Genomic DNA, 16,497 nt, shown 5'->3' with positions numbered 1-16,497 from the left:
TGAACTCCAGCTGTCGGCACACAGAGGTTTGAGGGGCACTTTTATGCAGCAATCTTGTAACAAGGAACTAAGTACCAAGACCCTTTAAATACATTTCTATTTTTTTTATCAGAACACTTTGATTTCCTTATGTTGCACTGAATGTTTCTGAAGGTTCCTCCTCTTCCAGCTCTAGTCCCAGTCTTGATGTTGCACCGTTAAGAAAACAGGAAGATGGGAGCTGAGCCCTTCAGCAGCATAATTACACCTGCTTCTGCTTTTTTTCCTGGAAGAACTAAAACACACAATATTTAGTGTATATAAGAACATCACATCAGGTGCCATAGTGACTCTGTACAGTGGTTTGAGTCTGATTCTTACCTTTCGCAAGGCAGCAAAAGCAGGGCCAAAACTTGTGCATGTGCTTGTGCGATCTTTGATCCACGTGGGGAGTTTAGAGAGTGTAGCGGCTCTGGAGTAACGTCTGTCACACAGCACGATGGAGGAGTAGTCCCCACGGTGACGGATAGCTCTTCCTTCAGGCAGAGGGAGTCATTTACGAACCAATAACAATTATCTTACAAAATATGGAATAAACATGTATTCTTTCATTAAATGTCAATCATACTAATCTCTTGTTGGAATTTGCGTTACTACCTATAGACTGATTAACAGCCTTCATGCAGAGGTTTTCTATCAGTGCTTGGCCAGGGCTCTTTCCACCGCTGTGAGGCTAAAAGAGAAAAAGCATAAAACAAAACTGAAATGACAATGAAAATAAAATTCATTGCAGTACTCTTGTGATCTTGTTCTTGTTTGTCGGCACAGTGAAGTCTGACAGCAGAGAACGGAGTCTCACCATGTGTTTGTCCAGATAACACATCTTTTCCTGCAGCTCTGGGGACTTGATGTTGGGATATGGCATTCCCACCATCACCACACACCTGTTGTCACACAAATAAACAATTAATATACTTTCTACTATAGCCCAATAGCTGATAGGGATTAAAAAATATGAAAAAAATTTAATTGAGGCTTAATATTTTACAGTTTAACCATAAACTTCATTAAAAATAACTATAAAGAAAATACTAATGCAACCAAATATATAGAATTTGAGTTTGGAAAATATATAAAATGCAAACACGATTAAACATCTTTTCGGTGTTGTTTATTCTGTAACACACAAGTTTGCATATCGGTGCATGTTGGCAAACAAATGCAGATACTGATATGTACAGATATCCAGATACAGATATGATACTGATACTGATACTTTTATGTTTGTGACAGGCTCATTACAGGCTCATTTCAGCAAACTGATATATCAGCCAGGCTCTAAATCCTCCAGTTAGCAACAACTATTTGGCTCATGAACATGGTTTCATGAATTACACCCACCTGCCCAGATCATCAGAGAAATTGATGCCCTCACTCATCTTTCCACCAACCACAGAGAACAGTAACGCTCCTGTGAGTCCGCCGCCGCCCAGAGCGCACCTCTGACAAAATGAGAAGAGACAACCAATGTCTGTCAGAGGTAAAGACAATCTCTCCCAGTGACCTTATTGTCAATTTAAAGTAATCGGGTCTGACGTTTTAAGTAGTGCCAGTTTTACCTGGATACAGCGGGAGAAGTCGTTCAGCACCTGCTCTACCTGGTTGGCCTTCTTTGGCTCCTGGAAGATCTGAGGAGACGTTTGTGTGTTTTGAGACAGATGATAAGGGAACTCTACCCTTGAGCTGACACATAATAAATAAGGCAATTTGTGGTACAAAGGGTAAATGATAAGTGATCAGCTCACCTTCTTCTTGTTGGCGAGACGAGTCAGAGCACCGCTGGCCTCCCAGTGAGAAACCATCCGCCTCGAGTACTCATAAGAAGGGAAGAAACACACGACTCCTCCCGGGACCACGTTACAAATGTTGGAGAGAATGCGCCCCGTCTCATCCATCTGCCAACATGCAGGCACAGTTATGCAGTAAAGCAATCAATTAAATTACAGCAAGAACATAGAAGAATAGTATGTGTCGGTTACCATCTTTGGAGAGTCTCTGTTTTGGAAAGTAAAATCCAGCTCCTGACCAGACGGACCGCTGCACAACACGAGGGGGAGAATGTTCTCTGGAGGAATTACATGACCTACAGACACGATAAACAAATATCCTTTTTGACTTCAAAATAACAATACAAACAATGGTGATTTGACATTCAGCCTTAAAAAAGTATTCTATAGACAATTGTACCAGCACTTTTTAAGGTTCTTCTTTTGGTTTGTTGGTTTGTAAGGAAGATTACGTAAGACTACTGGATGGACCACATGACTTTGTGGAAGGATGCTTCATGGGTCAAGGAAGGACCCATTAAATTGGAGTGGATCGAGATCAGGGGGCAGATCCAGGATTTTCCCTTACACTTTGTTTACATTATTCAGATACAGCATTTTTTTTTTACATTTTCCAGTGAATACTTCATGGATGTTGATTAAAAACATTATAATACATCTATGAGTTATGTGGGAGGTATGTGCTTTACTGAGTACTATTCTAATTATTAGACTTTTGTAACGAATGCTATCCATTTAGAAAATATTTGTATCCAACATTCCCACAAAAGGAAAAGCGCAAGATTAGAGAGAGTGCTCCATAAAAACACAACAAAAGAAACTCTGCAAATAAAATGGGACACTCACCACAGGAAAACTCCCTGATGCGGTCCTCTCCGACTCCAGCAGAAAATAGTAGCTCCTGTTTGAAGTCTGAAACCTGCATATAACAACTTTCAGAATTATAAAGTGTAAAAAGCAAAAGCTTGGTCATATTGTAGTCGGTTTAAAGTGACCCACAGGCTGCATGGTGCCTCCCGCAATGATGACTGCCCTGCACTCCTTCAGCACCTGGGCAAAGTGGACCGCTGGATTCAACAGCAGGAACTTGACACTGTTTTCTGACAAAGTACCTGAGATAAAAGTTGAAAAAAAAATTCATCTTCAGTGGTATAATTTTCTTAATGAACTTGAATTGATTTGTGTGTAAAAACCGATAATGGTACCTTGTCTGTGCACCAGCACCCGGCCATCAGTGTTGCTGTTGGTGAGACCCTTGAAGAAACCCTCCACCTGCATCATGGGAGATGCAGACAGCGCTTTATCAGCCTCTACTGTCTCCTGCTGGTCTGCTGAAGAAACGTCACACAAAATAAAAATCACTTCAGGCAGAAAATTGCCAGATGGTTCACAGTCAGTTTTGCTAAATGCCAGAGTGAGACCTGGCTGGATGTGAGGCACTGAAATGGAAAATAGGAAATATACAATAATAACTCAAGCGCAAAGCACCCTTATTTCACCTGATGTCAAAAAACAAGCTAGATATCCAGTCTGACAACCACGTATACTGTAGCGTTCACTTGTGTCTATTGTGTGCAACTGTAATTAGGTGTTATGGAAAGTGTCATCTATCGTTTAATGTAGTTTATAACATAAATAAATAAATTGAAATTAAGCTTTTCCCTTTATTTTTGTAAGATCCCATTTTTTTACCATAGCAACACGTTTGCAACGAGGACGTTCATAGGTGGCACTAACTCAAGAGCTCTGACCTGGTGCAGTGCTCTGATTGGTCTGCAGTGTTTGAAGGAAGCGGTTCAAGCCCTCTGTGCGTCGGTTCTCTTTGTTGGTGGAGCCTTGTGTTTGCAGGCTTACACCTGAACCTGCGTACTTCTCCACGAAACCACCCAGCTGCAGAGGGGGGAGAAATGTCATGTAAATTTAATTTGCCAGTAGCTCACTCTCAGAACTGCACACTATCTATAAGAGGTATGAATAAACATGAAGTACTTACTTTTCTGCTGATCATGCTCTTATCAAAGTATTTCTGTAGCTACAGGGAGAATGAGAGAATCAGAGATTGTAGTAATGAGCATGGCAATGACTCTGACCTTCAATAGCATCATAACTGTCCGTGAACTACCTTAAACAAGTTGATGTTGTCGATCTGAGCCTTGAAGAGAAAGTTGTTGATGGTAAACATCTCTGTTCCTAAAGGACAAAGAAACATAAGGAAAATGAATGATAGTCTGTGTATGAAGGTGAGTTTATGTCTGTGTACAATTACTCACTGACCTGTTTGTGTCACCTGGCTTTGTGGATTCTGCCCCACCTTACCTGCACGGATAATATTTACACCAAGATCAGAAATGAAATTCACTTTCCTTTAGCGTCTCCTCCTCCTCCTTGTAATGGTCATTATTTTGAGCCCAGAAACACACTCACCTCCCAACACCTGGACAAGCCCTTCAATCCCAAACATAATCTGTTTGATGTACATCAAGTTCTTTGCCTTCAGCCTGCTCCTGTTGTTGCACACACAAACATAAACATGGCAGGAAAGTGAGATAATACTTACAATTTGTGAATCAGCATATTGGGTAATTCTGTCTGTGTGTGTACACTCACTTATATCGGTCGGCGTACTGGCTGATCTGGGAGTGAGCGCGGCTGAGCTGCAGAGGATTAAGATTTAATAAATCACAGGGATCATGAACATTTTCAGCGTGAACTTTTATTGATGGTGTGTGTGTGTGTTTGTTGTGTGTGTGAGACAGTGTATTTACCTGCAATCCAGTCAGCTCTGCACTGTGTATACAAGAGAGTGTGTCACTAAGATTGTGAGCTTCGTCAATGATCACCACCTGTAATAGAAAAAACATATTTCAAATACATTTCTGCTGTCAGTAAAATGTCAAATGGATTAATGCTTTGGTTGTAATTGAAACCGATGAAAGTTTGGCAAAAAGATCAGGCACCCAAACTGTGATGTGTTTACATCTTTCATTCAAAATATAATTGCTTATTATAACACCACTGAGGTATTTTAAACACAACGTGACAATAGCGGAAATAGCTAAATAAATCTATCACACAATCAGAATAATAAAAACATCTAACATGTACTCTACCTGTCCCTTCAGCTGGATCCCTGCTGCCTTTCTTGTAGCTTCATGAAGAACCATCTGATAGGGCAACACCACCAACTACACAGACATTGAAACAGAGATCATACTGCAAGTCAAAGAGAGAAGACACTAAAATCTGCTTGGAAATAAACAATTTAAAAGTCTATAATTAAATCAAAGTGCTTTTTTATCATTTCAGCCTTTAAATATTTAGAAAAGCTCGGGATAAACACAGAACACAGAACTCCGGGTTACCTGTGCAGGTGGAATAGCGAGACGCGCGGAGTAATAAGGACATGAATGCATTTCCCTGCCAACTTTCAGCAGCTGCTCGATGTCGTGGACGGTTCCTAGAACTTCATCCCTCATCTGCTGCAGTGCCGAAGCTTTGTTATAGGGACACACACTCTTTGCCAGGCCTCGCTTACGTTTCACACCCTCTTCATGCTGCTGCTTCTCTGCAAAATGACAAACAAGCGTTACAAATTTCTTAATCCAAACAGGAACGTACCTGGAGATGTTCTGTTTTATGAAGCTGGGGGCTCTCACCGTGTTTATTTTTCTGCATCTCCATGCAGCGGTCATTAATACGCTGGATACTGCCAAGGCGACGCACCTCCTCATTGATGCACAGATTCTGGAAAGTACACAGGTTTATGTTCACTGAGTAGTAATACTTTGTGTGCAGTGCTAAGTATGTTCCTTTATGTCTGACAGACAGAAATGTAGATGCAACACACTGTTTGTTGTTGGCACCTTTTATAATTAAAGACTTCTGCCATATAATCACTTTTGTGTGATTATTCTTAGATTAGAAAATACAAGTAAGGAACAGTAAAGACAGATATCATAAATGATATGTGACATGAGAAAAAGGCTGCTTGTTTTTCTACATGGAAACCCCTAACCCCTTATGAATCCAGGAACCTGTAGTGTAGCCTACATATCTAATTATTTAAAATGCATTAATTTACATTCTACAGTACAACTGCCTTAAATTTAGTGCTTTTTAGAGGGTCTTTGTAAAATTTTAAGCATTTTCCAACTAAATTGAACATGTTGCACAAATCTACAGTATTTACACCCCAACCATTTTGTGTAGCCCCTCTCAACAAAGAGGGGGAATGGTGTAGAAATGGTTAAATGTATTAATAAGATGGACATTTCCACAAGAGCATCACACAAACATTTCTCCATTTTTTTTAATTGTCTTCTTTACAAACATGTTTACCTGAGATTAATTTGTTCAAATTCATTATTACTCGTCTGTGTCTGTGTGTGTGTGTGTGTGAGTGTGAGTGTGAGTGTGAGTGTGAGTGTGAGTGTGAGTGTGAGTGTGAGTGTGAGTGTGAGTGTGAGTGTGAGTGTGAGTGTGAGTGTGAGTGTGTGTGTGTGCGCGCGTGCTTGTGCATACCTGTCGTGAGCCCAGTGTGACCAGACGGATGTCCTTGCTGAAGGGGCTCTTTTGAACCTCATGGACAAATTGGGCCAGCTGGGAGTGAGTGCGGCTGCAATAGTAAATCTGTGAACACATACAAATCTATAACTATTAATACTGTGTTTTTATATCAGAAATATAACACCTTACAGCAACATTGTAGACTTTCTCAGTCTCACGCGCACCTTGCTGACGTGTTCTTCGATCAGTTCATCGTCGTCATCATCTCCAGGCCCAAGGAATCTGGACATTTGAGCAAACACACCCTGAGGTCATTGTCTTTTCATTTCAATTTTTCACTGTGACATGTGATTTGATACAGCTGGGACACATAATGGCCGTCTTTACCGGCTTTTGCTCTTTGACTCATCATCACTTTCATATTCTGCAATGATCAGCTCCTCATCCTCTTGATCTCCTTGTGTCTCTGTGTGTTCCTCTTTACTGAGATGAAGCAACTTGACCGCCTCCTCATCCTCAGCGCTCTAGAGATACATTGATTTGATTTACAGTGATTTTTACAGTTATTTTGCCTGGGTTCTTTAAAATGCCACTATGCAATAACACTTACCTTTCTTTTCATCGCATACTTGAGCTGAACGTTGTTTCTGATCATTTCTAATCGTTCTTCTCTCTTCTTTCTTTTTACTTCTTCCTCCTAACACAAAGACAGCCGTTAATATTCAAAAGCTATGAGGAAAAAAGGCAGAGATCCACAACAAAGTAACATCTGACGTACAAAAACAGTCAACTACCTTCAACTTTGTCACCAGATCACGTTCTGCCTTTTTCTGAACAAAATCGGTGATCCAGTCGGGCTCTGCCGAGGAGCTGGCCGTGGAGGATTGGACTGCGGATGTGGAAAGAGCTTCTTCTCCTTCCTGCAGCAGAGCAGCCGTCTGCAATCTCCTCCTCTCCTTGTGGTCCGTGAGCCAGCTCAGAGCTCCACAGATCAGACTCAGAGACTTACCCTATAACGTGTAAAAGATGCACACTAATGTTAAGGTATTAATGTAATCTTACAACCACTGCACTGATGTAAGATAAGATTAGATTTGCTGTGTTACACATGCAATATATACACAAGTAAATATAAAAAATACACATAGAATAGGTATAATATATGAAGTGTAAACAGAATTATATACAGTGTGAGCAGAATAATACACATGCACACATGCTGTACCCACCGTTCCTGTGGGGCTCTCAAAGATGCCAACCTTCCCCTGGTCCAGGACGCTGTACATGGCTTGCATGAACTGCTCCTGGATGTCATAGGGCTGGTAGGGGAATGGAAACTGGGCCCTGCTGTTCTCCATTCCTGTGATCTTCCCTGGAACATGAAGACACAGATGTCACGTTAAATGTTTATTGTAAGATTATGAAATGAGGCCCCTGGCTGAGAAAACAACCGAGCAGCTCCCAGTGTGTTTAGACTGGTTTGTCCACAGATAGTGATGTTGTGTCTATAACTGGTTCAGTTTGCCTCCTTTTACACCAGTGGCTCCAGTTACCACACAGTGAACCTCATGAACATTGAACAGCGGTGCCTGTCACCTTGACTCCATGTTAGCTAAGTGTTGTCTAGCTGCAGACAGACTTTCTACTTGTTACTGTCTTGTGACGACAACTCTGAGGCTGTAAACTCTCTGAAACACAACAATCAGCAACGTCAGCTGAAGCCTTTTGAACTAATGTCATTTATACTATTCAAACGCACAGTTGTCATGTACTTACCTGCAAATGTGCTAAATGAGAGTATTCAACTTCGTGTTGTGTTTATTCTTCAGCTCGCGGCTCTTCAACATCCGCGCCAACAGCCAGCACTGGGCCGTGGGTCTGACCAATGGGAAGCGAGATTCAATAAGGAGTGCTTGTTTTTATCGCAATGTGGTGCTTGTGTGGACGGAGCTGTGCACAAATATGCAATATTTCCCCCAAATAAAGCAGAATAACGAGATGATTACAGACTGAGTTCACTAAACTATTTATAAACTATCAATCAGCACAGGGTAGCTACGGATTAATCCAGGAACTGTGCGCTTTTTTAAAACATGCACCGCCTTTGATGGACATGCCGGTGTAGATATGGAATGACGCGTACGAGGGTTCATACCCCCAGGTTGCTCGTCGACTGTCTGGAAAGTTCTCCGTCCTTCTTCGAGCGGTTCTCAAACATCAGACGTGCGAGACAACGTGGACTCGCCTCCTCCGACGACAGCTCCTTCCCCTGTACGAGCGGTGACTGGTGCCCAGAGAGAGCCCTGCTCAGCCCGGTATCCAGACTCCTTCGGACCCCTCCTGTTCGTATTTTAGCCCCGTTGAGAAAGTAGCTCATTCAGGGTTAGCAGAAAGCCTCGATCAGGAGGTTGTGTGGAGAAGTACTTAGCTTTAGCTTTAGCCGCCGCTGCTTTGAATCGTGCCGCAGCTCAGACCCGGGTCGGACCATGACTGCAGAGGAGCAGAGTGAGCACGCCATCCCCATGGAGGGAGAGGACATCACGCCGAAGAAGGACGGCGGCGTGTTGAAGGTAAACCACACTGCAGCGCTGCTCCGGGTTCACCCAGCTAGCTAGGTGCTAAGCTGGCTGCTGGTTCTGGACCCAAACGGCTAGGCTAACGTTAGCTGTTGTTAGCTAGGCTAGCGCTGCCACTGACTCCAGTGTTGACAACAGCGCAGCGCTGTTTATCTCGTACCCGGACGTCGGTCTCGTAGTTTACGAATCAGCATGTTAGCAACTACGTGGAGAATAATCAATAAAATAATTTCTATTTGTTGTCAGCGCTGAACCCAATGAGCAAGTCAGTGTTGTTCATGCTTGATATCCACACACACACGCATTGATCTTTCTGTCATTGTGAGGACAGTCAGACATAATGCATTCCACACCCTGACTCATATAATAATGAATAATGATAATAACATAATCCTATATTGCCCAAAGACACACACACATACACACGCACACACTTAAAGGTGTTTCAATGAGAAGGCCCCTGCTCACTTATGATACCAAATTGCAGGCGCTGGCTCATCTTTCGCAGAAGTGACTTTATTTTATTGAAATGTTCTTTGTGTCTTTTTTTTGCAGCTGGTGAAACGAGAAGGCACAGGCACAGAGTTGCCCATGACAGGCGACAAAGTGTTTGTGCATTATGTCGGCACCCTTCTGGACGGTACTCCCTTTGACTCCAGCAGAGACCGAGGAGAGAAGTTTTCCTTCGAGTTAGGCAAAGGTTAGTTTCATAATGTGCAGAGACATTGGACAATCTCCTGCCATGTTTTTCGCAGTCAGCAAGTGTTGGTAATTGGTCTTCCCTGTGTTCAGGTCAAGTAATTAAGGCGTGGGACATCGGTGTAGCCACGATGAAAATAGGGGAGCTGAGCCAGCTCATCTGTAAGCCAGAGTACGCTTACGGCTCTGCAGGAAGCCCACCCAAGATACCCCCCAATGCCACTCTGGTTTTTGAGGTAAGTGTCAGTGATTCCAGGTTTACAAACTTAAACAGTATTTCTGCACTTGTGGTTTAAATACAGCAGGCTTTACATTGATCTTCAATCAGTATGCAAAAAGACATTCTTTTACATGACTTCAGGTGGAACTGTTTGAATTCCGAGGCGAGGACATTACTACGGATGAAGATGGAGGAATCATCCGTCGCATTATCACTAAAGGCCAGGGGTATTCCAAACCTAATGAAGGAGCTGCTGTTGAAGGTAACGCAGCAAGACTCAGCTCTTGTCAAATATTTTAGTAATTCACATGCTAAAAAGGGGATGAAATTATTCTTTCAAAGTCCCTTGAAGCATAAAACTATTGCAAGATGGAAAATCTATAGTAAAAAATGTAATATTGATTGATCTATTTGATTTCTAATGTTATGAAGTCTACCCTTTTAACAACCAAATAGAACATTTAAAGTTTGGGCAATTTAAGCATGTACGTCTGGGCCTAATGCATATGCACAACGATTTTCATTCATTTTGGTAAAGCTTGCCTCAGGGGCTGCATCCCAAGGTACGCTATTGTGTCAATTCTCCATCGGCAAAAACCATTTCACCTATACATTTCTCACACATCAGTAATGTGTCCAAAGTTTCAACAAAAGTTACGCATGTTTAGTTCACCAAATATGCTCAAAAAAATAATGATTCTTTGAGTTTTAATAGCGTCCTCACAGCGTTTGATGCCCAAGCCCTAAATATACTTGGAGAAGTACATGTACAGATTTTTAACTTTAACCTATATTTGATTCTCAAGTAATACATCAACAATCTCTTTTGACATACATTCTGTACACTTTAAAGTTGTACGTGCATTTTCATTTTTATCCTTGATGGATGCACGAGGCTGGAGTGCGCTTCAGTTCATGTCAATCGTGAAAAGCAATTTGGGTGAACAAACACAACTTGATTATGATGGTTTGGGACAACATTGTAGCATGCACCTTGTAGCATTGAGGAGGGGAGATATACTACCTATGTAAAGAAAGCAAAACATGTTTGACCAACAGTTAAAGAAAATGCTAAACCTCCTTTCAATTGCTTCTTCTCAACAGTTGACAATCACCCTCATGTTAACAAGTTTGTAATGAAGCTCAAGCTTAATCCTGTGTTTCTCCGTCCCTTTCAGTAACTTTGGAGGGCAGCTGTGAGGGGCGCGTGTTTGACGAGAGAGAGCTGAAATTCGAGATCGGTGATGGAGAGAGTCTTGGTTTTCCAGCCGGAGTGGAGAAAGCCCTCATGGCTATGGAGCAAGGAGAGGAGGCCCTCTTCCACATTAAGCCTAAGTATGATCACGTGTACCAAGGAGGAAAACATACAGGTTTATTGTAATGATGTCTTGCAATAGTTATTTTATTTTAATTTTTTTATTGTTAAAAGTATTTTTCTACATCTCAGCCTGATCTGTTTTTCACATATTACTTCATGAATCATACCTGCAACCCCAAAACATACTGATGCGCCCCTGCCTTGAACCCATTGGAACTAAAATGTGTTAAATTAGTGAGGGAATAACACAATCTGAATGTTAAGTGTAATGGATGACATTAATAAAATTTGGCCCACACAATTGGCTACAATAATTCTAAAACTGTTATGTGACAAACTAAAATAACCTTTGCTATTTTAGTGAAGGGCAAACTACATTTTACTGTACGACTGCAGCAGGTTATAAAGCATTATACACCCTTACTTGATTTAATTCATTTTAATTGTCTTTTGTTTTTAGGTATGGCTTCGGGAATGCCGGAAATACAAAGTATAACATTCCTGATGGAGCAACGCTGCAATACAAGATTAAGCTGACAGCTTTTGAGAAGGTAAACACATCTTGGTGCTGTGTTGGAAACACAATTTGATTTTATTAGGCCAATCACATTTCCACTGTGGGCAGCAAGGTTATCCTCCTTTTGGAAGTGACTTATATTTTTTGCCTTCAGGCCAAAGAATCTTGGGAGATGAACACGGTAGAGAAGCTGGAGCAGAGCGGCATTGTCAAAGAGAAGGGAACACAGTATTTCAAGGTACAGTACACAGGGCAATTTGTGTTTTTCAAAAGCACGTAGCAATACAAAAAAGCAGAATTACACTTTGTTTGTTTTCTAAAACTATAATTTATTTCTCCTTAGGATGGAAAATACAAGCGGGCATCAGTTCAGTATAAAAGGATCGTGTCCTGGCTGGAAAATGAATCTGGTTTGTCCGAGGAGGACGGGAAGCAAGCGAAAGCGTTGCAGCTGGCTGCACATTTGAACTTGGCCATGTGCTTCCTTAAACTGCAGGAGCCAAGCCAAGCCTTAGAAAGTTGTGACAAGGTATCAATATTTGTTTGATAGGCTGATAAAAAGATTACAGTGTCTTTTATGGTTAGACTGTTTCAGTGCTGATTTACATGGTTTGATAATGAAAACATTGTAATTACACTTTGTTTATGATTATAGTCTCTGGAAATAGATTCGTCTAATGAGAAGGCTTTGTTCCGAAGAGGAGAGGCACTGTTTGGCATGAAGGAGTTTGACATGGCAAGAGATAACTTCCAGCGAGTTGTTCAGCTGTATCCTGCCAACAAGGCTGGAAAGAGCCAGGTATACAGCCAGCCATGTGTCTTAAAAGTTCATTCTCACAACTTTCAACCAAAAGATTAATGGTGATAAACCTCATAACCATAAAGGATGTTTCTGTATAACCTCTTCTTCATTATATCCTGCCAGTTGATTCTTTGTCAGAAACGTATCAAGGAGCAGCACGAGAAGGATAAACGCGTCTACGCCAACATGTTCCAGAAATTTGCAGAGAGGGATTCAAAGGTGATGGCTTGTCTTGTTCGACAAGGGCCACAAGAGGGCAGCCTTATAGTTCGTCCATGAAACTGACTGGTGTGTTTTTATTTTTTCTCCTCTTGAGCAGAAAGAATCCGTAAAGGTGAAGAGCGAGAGCAAAGAGAACGGCGGCGATGAGATGGAGGTGGAGAATGGAGACGAGAAAGTTGCGAGTGAAGAAAAGGCATAGACGAAGAGGTCACTGAGTAATGGTTTATCTGTACTTCAGACTTTTGTAAGCTGTTTCTGTTTAAGGGTTGTGTGGGTGGGTGTGTGTGAGTGTGACTAAAAGGTCTGTATGAGAATGAGCATGTCACACAAGAGCACTGACTTTGGGCACTTCGCTGGCTTTCTTTGTGTTCTGGCTTTTTGCTGTGGCAGCTAGCTGAGTGAGGTTGGTGGGTGGGGGAGTGGGGGCTTCTCCTCCTGATGGGACTGGGACGTGGATGTAGTGATTAAATCGAGTGCCACAACCTTACCCCATCCCAAACTCTTTCCGTCCACAGCGTTTTGGGTAGAAACAAAAGTGCATCCCAACTTTTATGTGCTGAAATACAAACCCTCACCCGTCAAGGGCTAGACCAATCACCCTGCACCACCTTTCGTCCTTTACCCTTCCTCTCATTTTTTCCTATCCATCCAATCCTCCTCATGGGCCTACTGAACAATTCCTGTACTTGCATTGGCTATGTGCATAGATATGATGTGTCTGAATGTTGGTGCCTGTGTCCCAAAGTAGAAATGTAGCAGCGCTGTGGAGTAAAGAGAGCTTTTCCTGGAATAGTTGTCCAGAGTTTGACCTCCCCATACATCCCAAGGGTACAGGACTGTTCACAATTGCTTTGACTTACTTTTTTTCCTCCTCTTCTCCGTATTGTGCTTGTGATTTCTGTATTGTTCCCAAAATGATGAATACAACCAATTACTTAACTGGAATATGTGCATTTTAAAGCAGCTACAGTAGAAAGGGCCTTTTAAAAATTAGCTTCTCCTGGACGAGCTCGAGTATTAAACAGTTGAGTCTTAGTCTTAATTTACTGTTAAAAAAAAAAGTACATGTAAGAATGGCTCATCAGATTCAGCCCTGTTGTCTCATTTAAAAACAGGTGGCTGTGGGTTGTGTGTTGAGTTTAGCTGTATTCATTGGAAGGGTCTTGTTTGTTCTGCCCTGACCGAAGGATAAAATAAACAATAGAAACATCTCGAGCGTGTGACGTTATTGACTTGGTTCCTCACCAAACTCTGCTTGTTATTCTACTGTCTTTCTTTTTCTTACAAACCAAAAGCTGTGAAGAAAATCTGCTTTTCACTGATCGTGATGTGATAAAACTTAAATAACCTATAGGACCTGTCAAATGTGAGGTTCAATGGAATCCACCAACAGTTGTCATTTCACGTGATACTTCATGATATGATAAATGTTCATATCTTACTGGACTGATTTGTGGTTATTATTTGTGATTGTGTTACTCTTCAGATAAAATTTAATTTAGCAGTTTTCAGATAATTTAACGTCATTGTGAAGTTGCTATTCACATCCTCTTAATAGATTTCAAATAGGTTAAATGTTATCATCTGTGATTTTAACTTCTTTGGAAAATTTTTACAATTAAATTATAAAAGTACTTTTAAGGAGATTTTTTATATGAGTTCAAAGTTCTTTTGTTTCATGGAAAAAGCTGACTGATGTTAGAGATGTTTCATAGGTTTGCATCTTCACAAGAAAAAAATCCATATTGCATAAAGACTGCACGAGTAAGCAGCTGTCAGTGTTCATGCAGAAATTATTAACTGCATGGTTTAGTTGCTAATATTCGACCCAGTGTGCATCTGCACTTGTCAGGAGGTCAGAGTGTTCTGTTGAAGATCTGATCCTCCAGCCCTGTCCCAGAGGAGTCAGCTTCCAGACTGGTCTCTGTCCTGAGACAGAGACCCCGGTAAATGCCGAGAGGGCGGCACAAGAGACTGAATTATCATGACATGACACATGCAATGTAAAACAATATATTAACGTCACATCATCATCCTCTAACCCCCCGGGTCTCACCGGAGGTAGAAGCGCCGCGAAAAGCGGTCCGCCTCATTTCCTCGTCCATGTTCGCACCGGCAGCGTAATGCCGGGAAGAACCGGGAAGCGCCGGGGCCACACACACACACACACACACAAGCACTTAATCTCCTGTGGGGCGTGGCTACAGGCTTGCGTAGGTCAGTCACCTGTGAAGACCAGCATCATTTACCCCTGAACCAGCGCGGAGAAATGCGCTCCCTGGGCTGCAGGGATGAGTCAGCCCCACGCCACTACGCTGCCATGGGTGGAACCAGGACACCAGTGGACACGGGAGCTGGGTCCGAACTCATAAGTTTGGCAGGCTGTCGTGTTGGCAGGACTTCAACCACCTATTCATTGCTCAATATCTAATAATATGTAAATTTAAAAACAAAAACAAACCACAACATTTCAAATTAAATATAAAAAAAAAAAATTAAATAAAATTTAAAAAAACTGCACGCGCACATCCTGCGCAGAAGCCCATTGCGCAAGCAGTTTTTTTATTCATTTAATTTAATTTTATTTAATTTAATTTTTCTTCTTTTATATTTAATACATTTAAATTTACATAGTGTAATATATTTTGCAATTAATAGGTGATTGAAATCCTGCCAATTTTAAGAGTTCAGTACATTGCCGGAACGAAGATAAGATTGATGGGGGTGGAACTCATGACCTTCGTGTTTAAGCACAACCACTCTACCCACTAGACCAAACTGCCTGCTAACTCTTGAGAGGAACTAAGCACCCTAATAACATGGACAAATTATCGAGTGTGTGTCAATGTCAGTTTATGCTGCTTTTTATACACACTTCAGAAAAAATATTTTCTACTTTAATACCTTCTTAAAGTTACTTTTATATTTTTGGATTGTAGATACTGGAGGATTTAACATGCTTTAAAAACCTATTGTTAGAGAATTACCCAGTAGTTTCCAAACTTGTCTTCTGACGCCTTACAAGAATCACAGGCTGCTTTTTTCCATGATGTCCTGAGGCTGCCCCCTGCTGGCTGCTGGGTTCCTCTGCTGCTCTTGCTTGGTTTGTGCAGCTTGTGATTAACTAAAGCTGTCCATAAAAGAAAATCTTTATTATCCTAGGCCAATTTGATGTACAACCAGCAACCAGTGCACAATAAAAAATAAACCAATCTATACAATGTAAATAAAACACAATATAAAAACCCTTTAGACTAATTAGCAGGGGAAAATTTTAATAAATGAATTGATTAGACGACCAACAGAAAATTACACATCAACTATTTAAATATTCTAGAAACATTTCATTCTACTTTTAATTTCCTGTTGTGTTTCTAATTATTAATAATGTTGGTGACATTTCCTTGATAAATGTGTGGAGGTTTTATTACCTCTGCTAAGGAGGTTATGTTTTTGCCTCTGATTTGTCAGCCAACATGTTATAAACTACTGGACCAATAACCACAAAACTTGGTAGAAGGAAGCTGCATGGATCAGAGATAAACCTGTACCAAGAGAATTTAAAACCAACACAAATTAGTCCTCCCCATGTAACACTAAGTTTTACTCAACCTGCGTCCCTGAAATTCAAGTATGTGTCCCTTCTGTATTTCCAAAAACACTTTTAGCATTTAAAAAAAAAACACTGGCATGAAAATGAATTAAACAGGGACACTACAGGGGTATATCAGGCAGTCCATGCAGTGTAATTAATTTTGTATTGTTATAATTTTGTACTAACAGGAGAAAACGTACGTCAAAGTCATATGCA

General features: G+C 41.2%; 2 protein-coding genes across 3 annotated transcripts; one reads left to right on the top strand and one right to left on the bottom strand.

Moving 5' to 3' along the window:
• Positions 1-83: 83 nt before the first annotated feature.
• ddx11 (DEAD/H (Asp-Glu-Ala-Asp/His) box helicase 11) lies at positions 84-7,646 on the bottom strand. Of its 2 annotated transcripts, none has more exons than XM_061076164.1 (27): positions 7,562-7,646; positions 7,127-7,342; positions 6,943-7,029; positions 6,720-6,856; positions 6,557-6,614; positions 6,348-6,455; positions 5,483-5,570; positions 5,189-5,391; positions 4,937-5,011; positions 4,592-4,669; positions 4,434-4,480; positions 4,251-4,330; positions 4,101-4,142; positions 3,949-4,016; positions 3,820-3,858; positions 3,578-3,716; positions 3,032-3,187; positions 2,826-2,938; positions 2,673-2,745; positions 2,019-2,122; positions 1,785-1,934; positions 1,599-1,667; positions 1,381-1,481; positions 839-923; positions 637-712; positions 361-515; positions 84-274 (listed from the first exon to the last, which is right to left on the bottom strand). In XM_061076164.1, exons 1-27 carry the CDS (start codon positions 7,625-7,627, stop codon positions 242-244), a joined length of 2,646 nt encoding a protein of 881 aa, XP_060932147.1. In that variant the 5' UTR covers positions 7,628-7,646; the 3' UTR covers positions 84-241. The 2 variants fall into 2 exon arrangements, with proteins under 2 accessions (XP_060932147.1, XP_060932148.1); XM_061076165.1 differs by having other exon boundaries at positions 3,032-3,154.
• Positions 7,647-8,501: 855 nt separating this feature from the next.
• Positions 8,502-13,897, top strand: fkbp4 (FKBP prolyl isomerase 4). The gene is made up of 11 exons (XM_061076108.1): positions 8,502-8,902; positions 9,464-9,608; positions 9,701-9,843; positions 9,969-10,089; positions 11,006-11,162; positions 11,606-11,696; positions 11,817-11,900; positions 12,006-12,191; positions 12,318-12,461; positions 12,588-12,683; positions 12,784-13,897. Exons 1-11 carry the CDS (start codon positions 8,819-8,821, stop codon positions 12,883-12,885), a joined length of 1,353 nt encoding a protein of 450 aa, XP_060932091.1. The 5' UTR covers positions 8,502-8,818; the 3' UTR covers positions 12,886-13,897.
• Positions 13,898-16,497: the final 2,600 nt, after the last annotated feature.

Source organism: Limanda limanda, chromosome 8, assembly GCF_963576545.1.
Source record: "Limanda limanda chromosome 8, fLimLim1.1, whole genome shotgun sequence".
NCBI lineage: Eukaryota > Metazoa > Chordata > Actinopteri > Pleuronectiformes > Pleuronectidae > Limanda > Limanda limanda.
Note: the sequence above shows the minus strand (reverse complement) of the source record. Positions and strands in the feature narration are given on the sequence as shown.

What these genes read in the sequence shown, in the direction of transcription:
- ddx11 (XM_061076164.1), bottom strand. Translation starts at nt 7,627, where the DNA reads ATGCAAGCCATGTACAGCGTCCTGGACCAGGGGAAGGTTGGCATCTTT. An exon ending in TTGAGAGCCCCACAGGAACG is followed by an intron (nt 7,343 to 7,561) that starts GTGGGTACAGCA and finishes TACACGTTATAG; the next exon opens with GGTAAGTCTCTGAGTCTGAT. An exon ending in CAGTACGCCGACCGATATAA is followed by an intron (nt 4,331 to 4,433) that starts GTGAGTGTACAC and finishes GTGCAACAACAG; the next exon opens with GAGCAGGCTGAAGGCAAAGA.
- fkbp4 (XM_061076108.1), top strand. Translation starts at nt 8,819, where the DNA reads ATGACTGCAGAGGAGCAGAGTGAGCACGCCATCCCCATGGAGGGAGAG. An exon ending in AGGACGGCGGCGTGTTGAAG is followed by an intron (nt 8,903 to 9,463) that starts GTAAACCACACT and finishes TTTTTTTTGCAG; the next exon opens with CTGGTGAAACGAGAAGGCAC. An exon ending in CCTTAGAAAGTTGTGACAAG is followed by an intron (nt 12,192 to 12,317) that starts GTATCAATATTT and finishes TTATGATTATAG; the next exon opens with TCTCTGGAAATAGATTCGTC.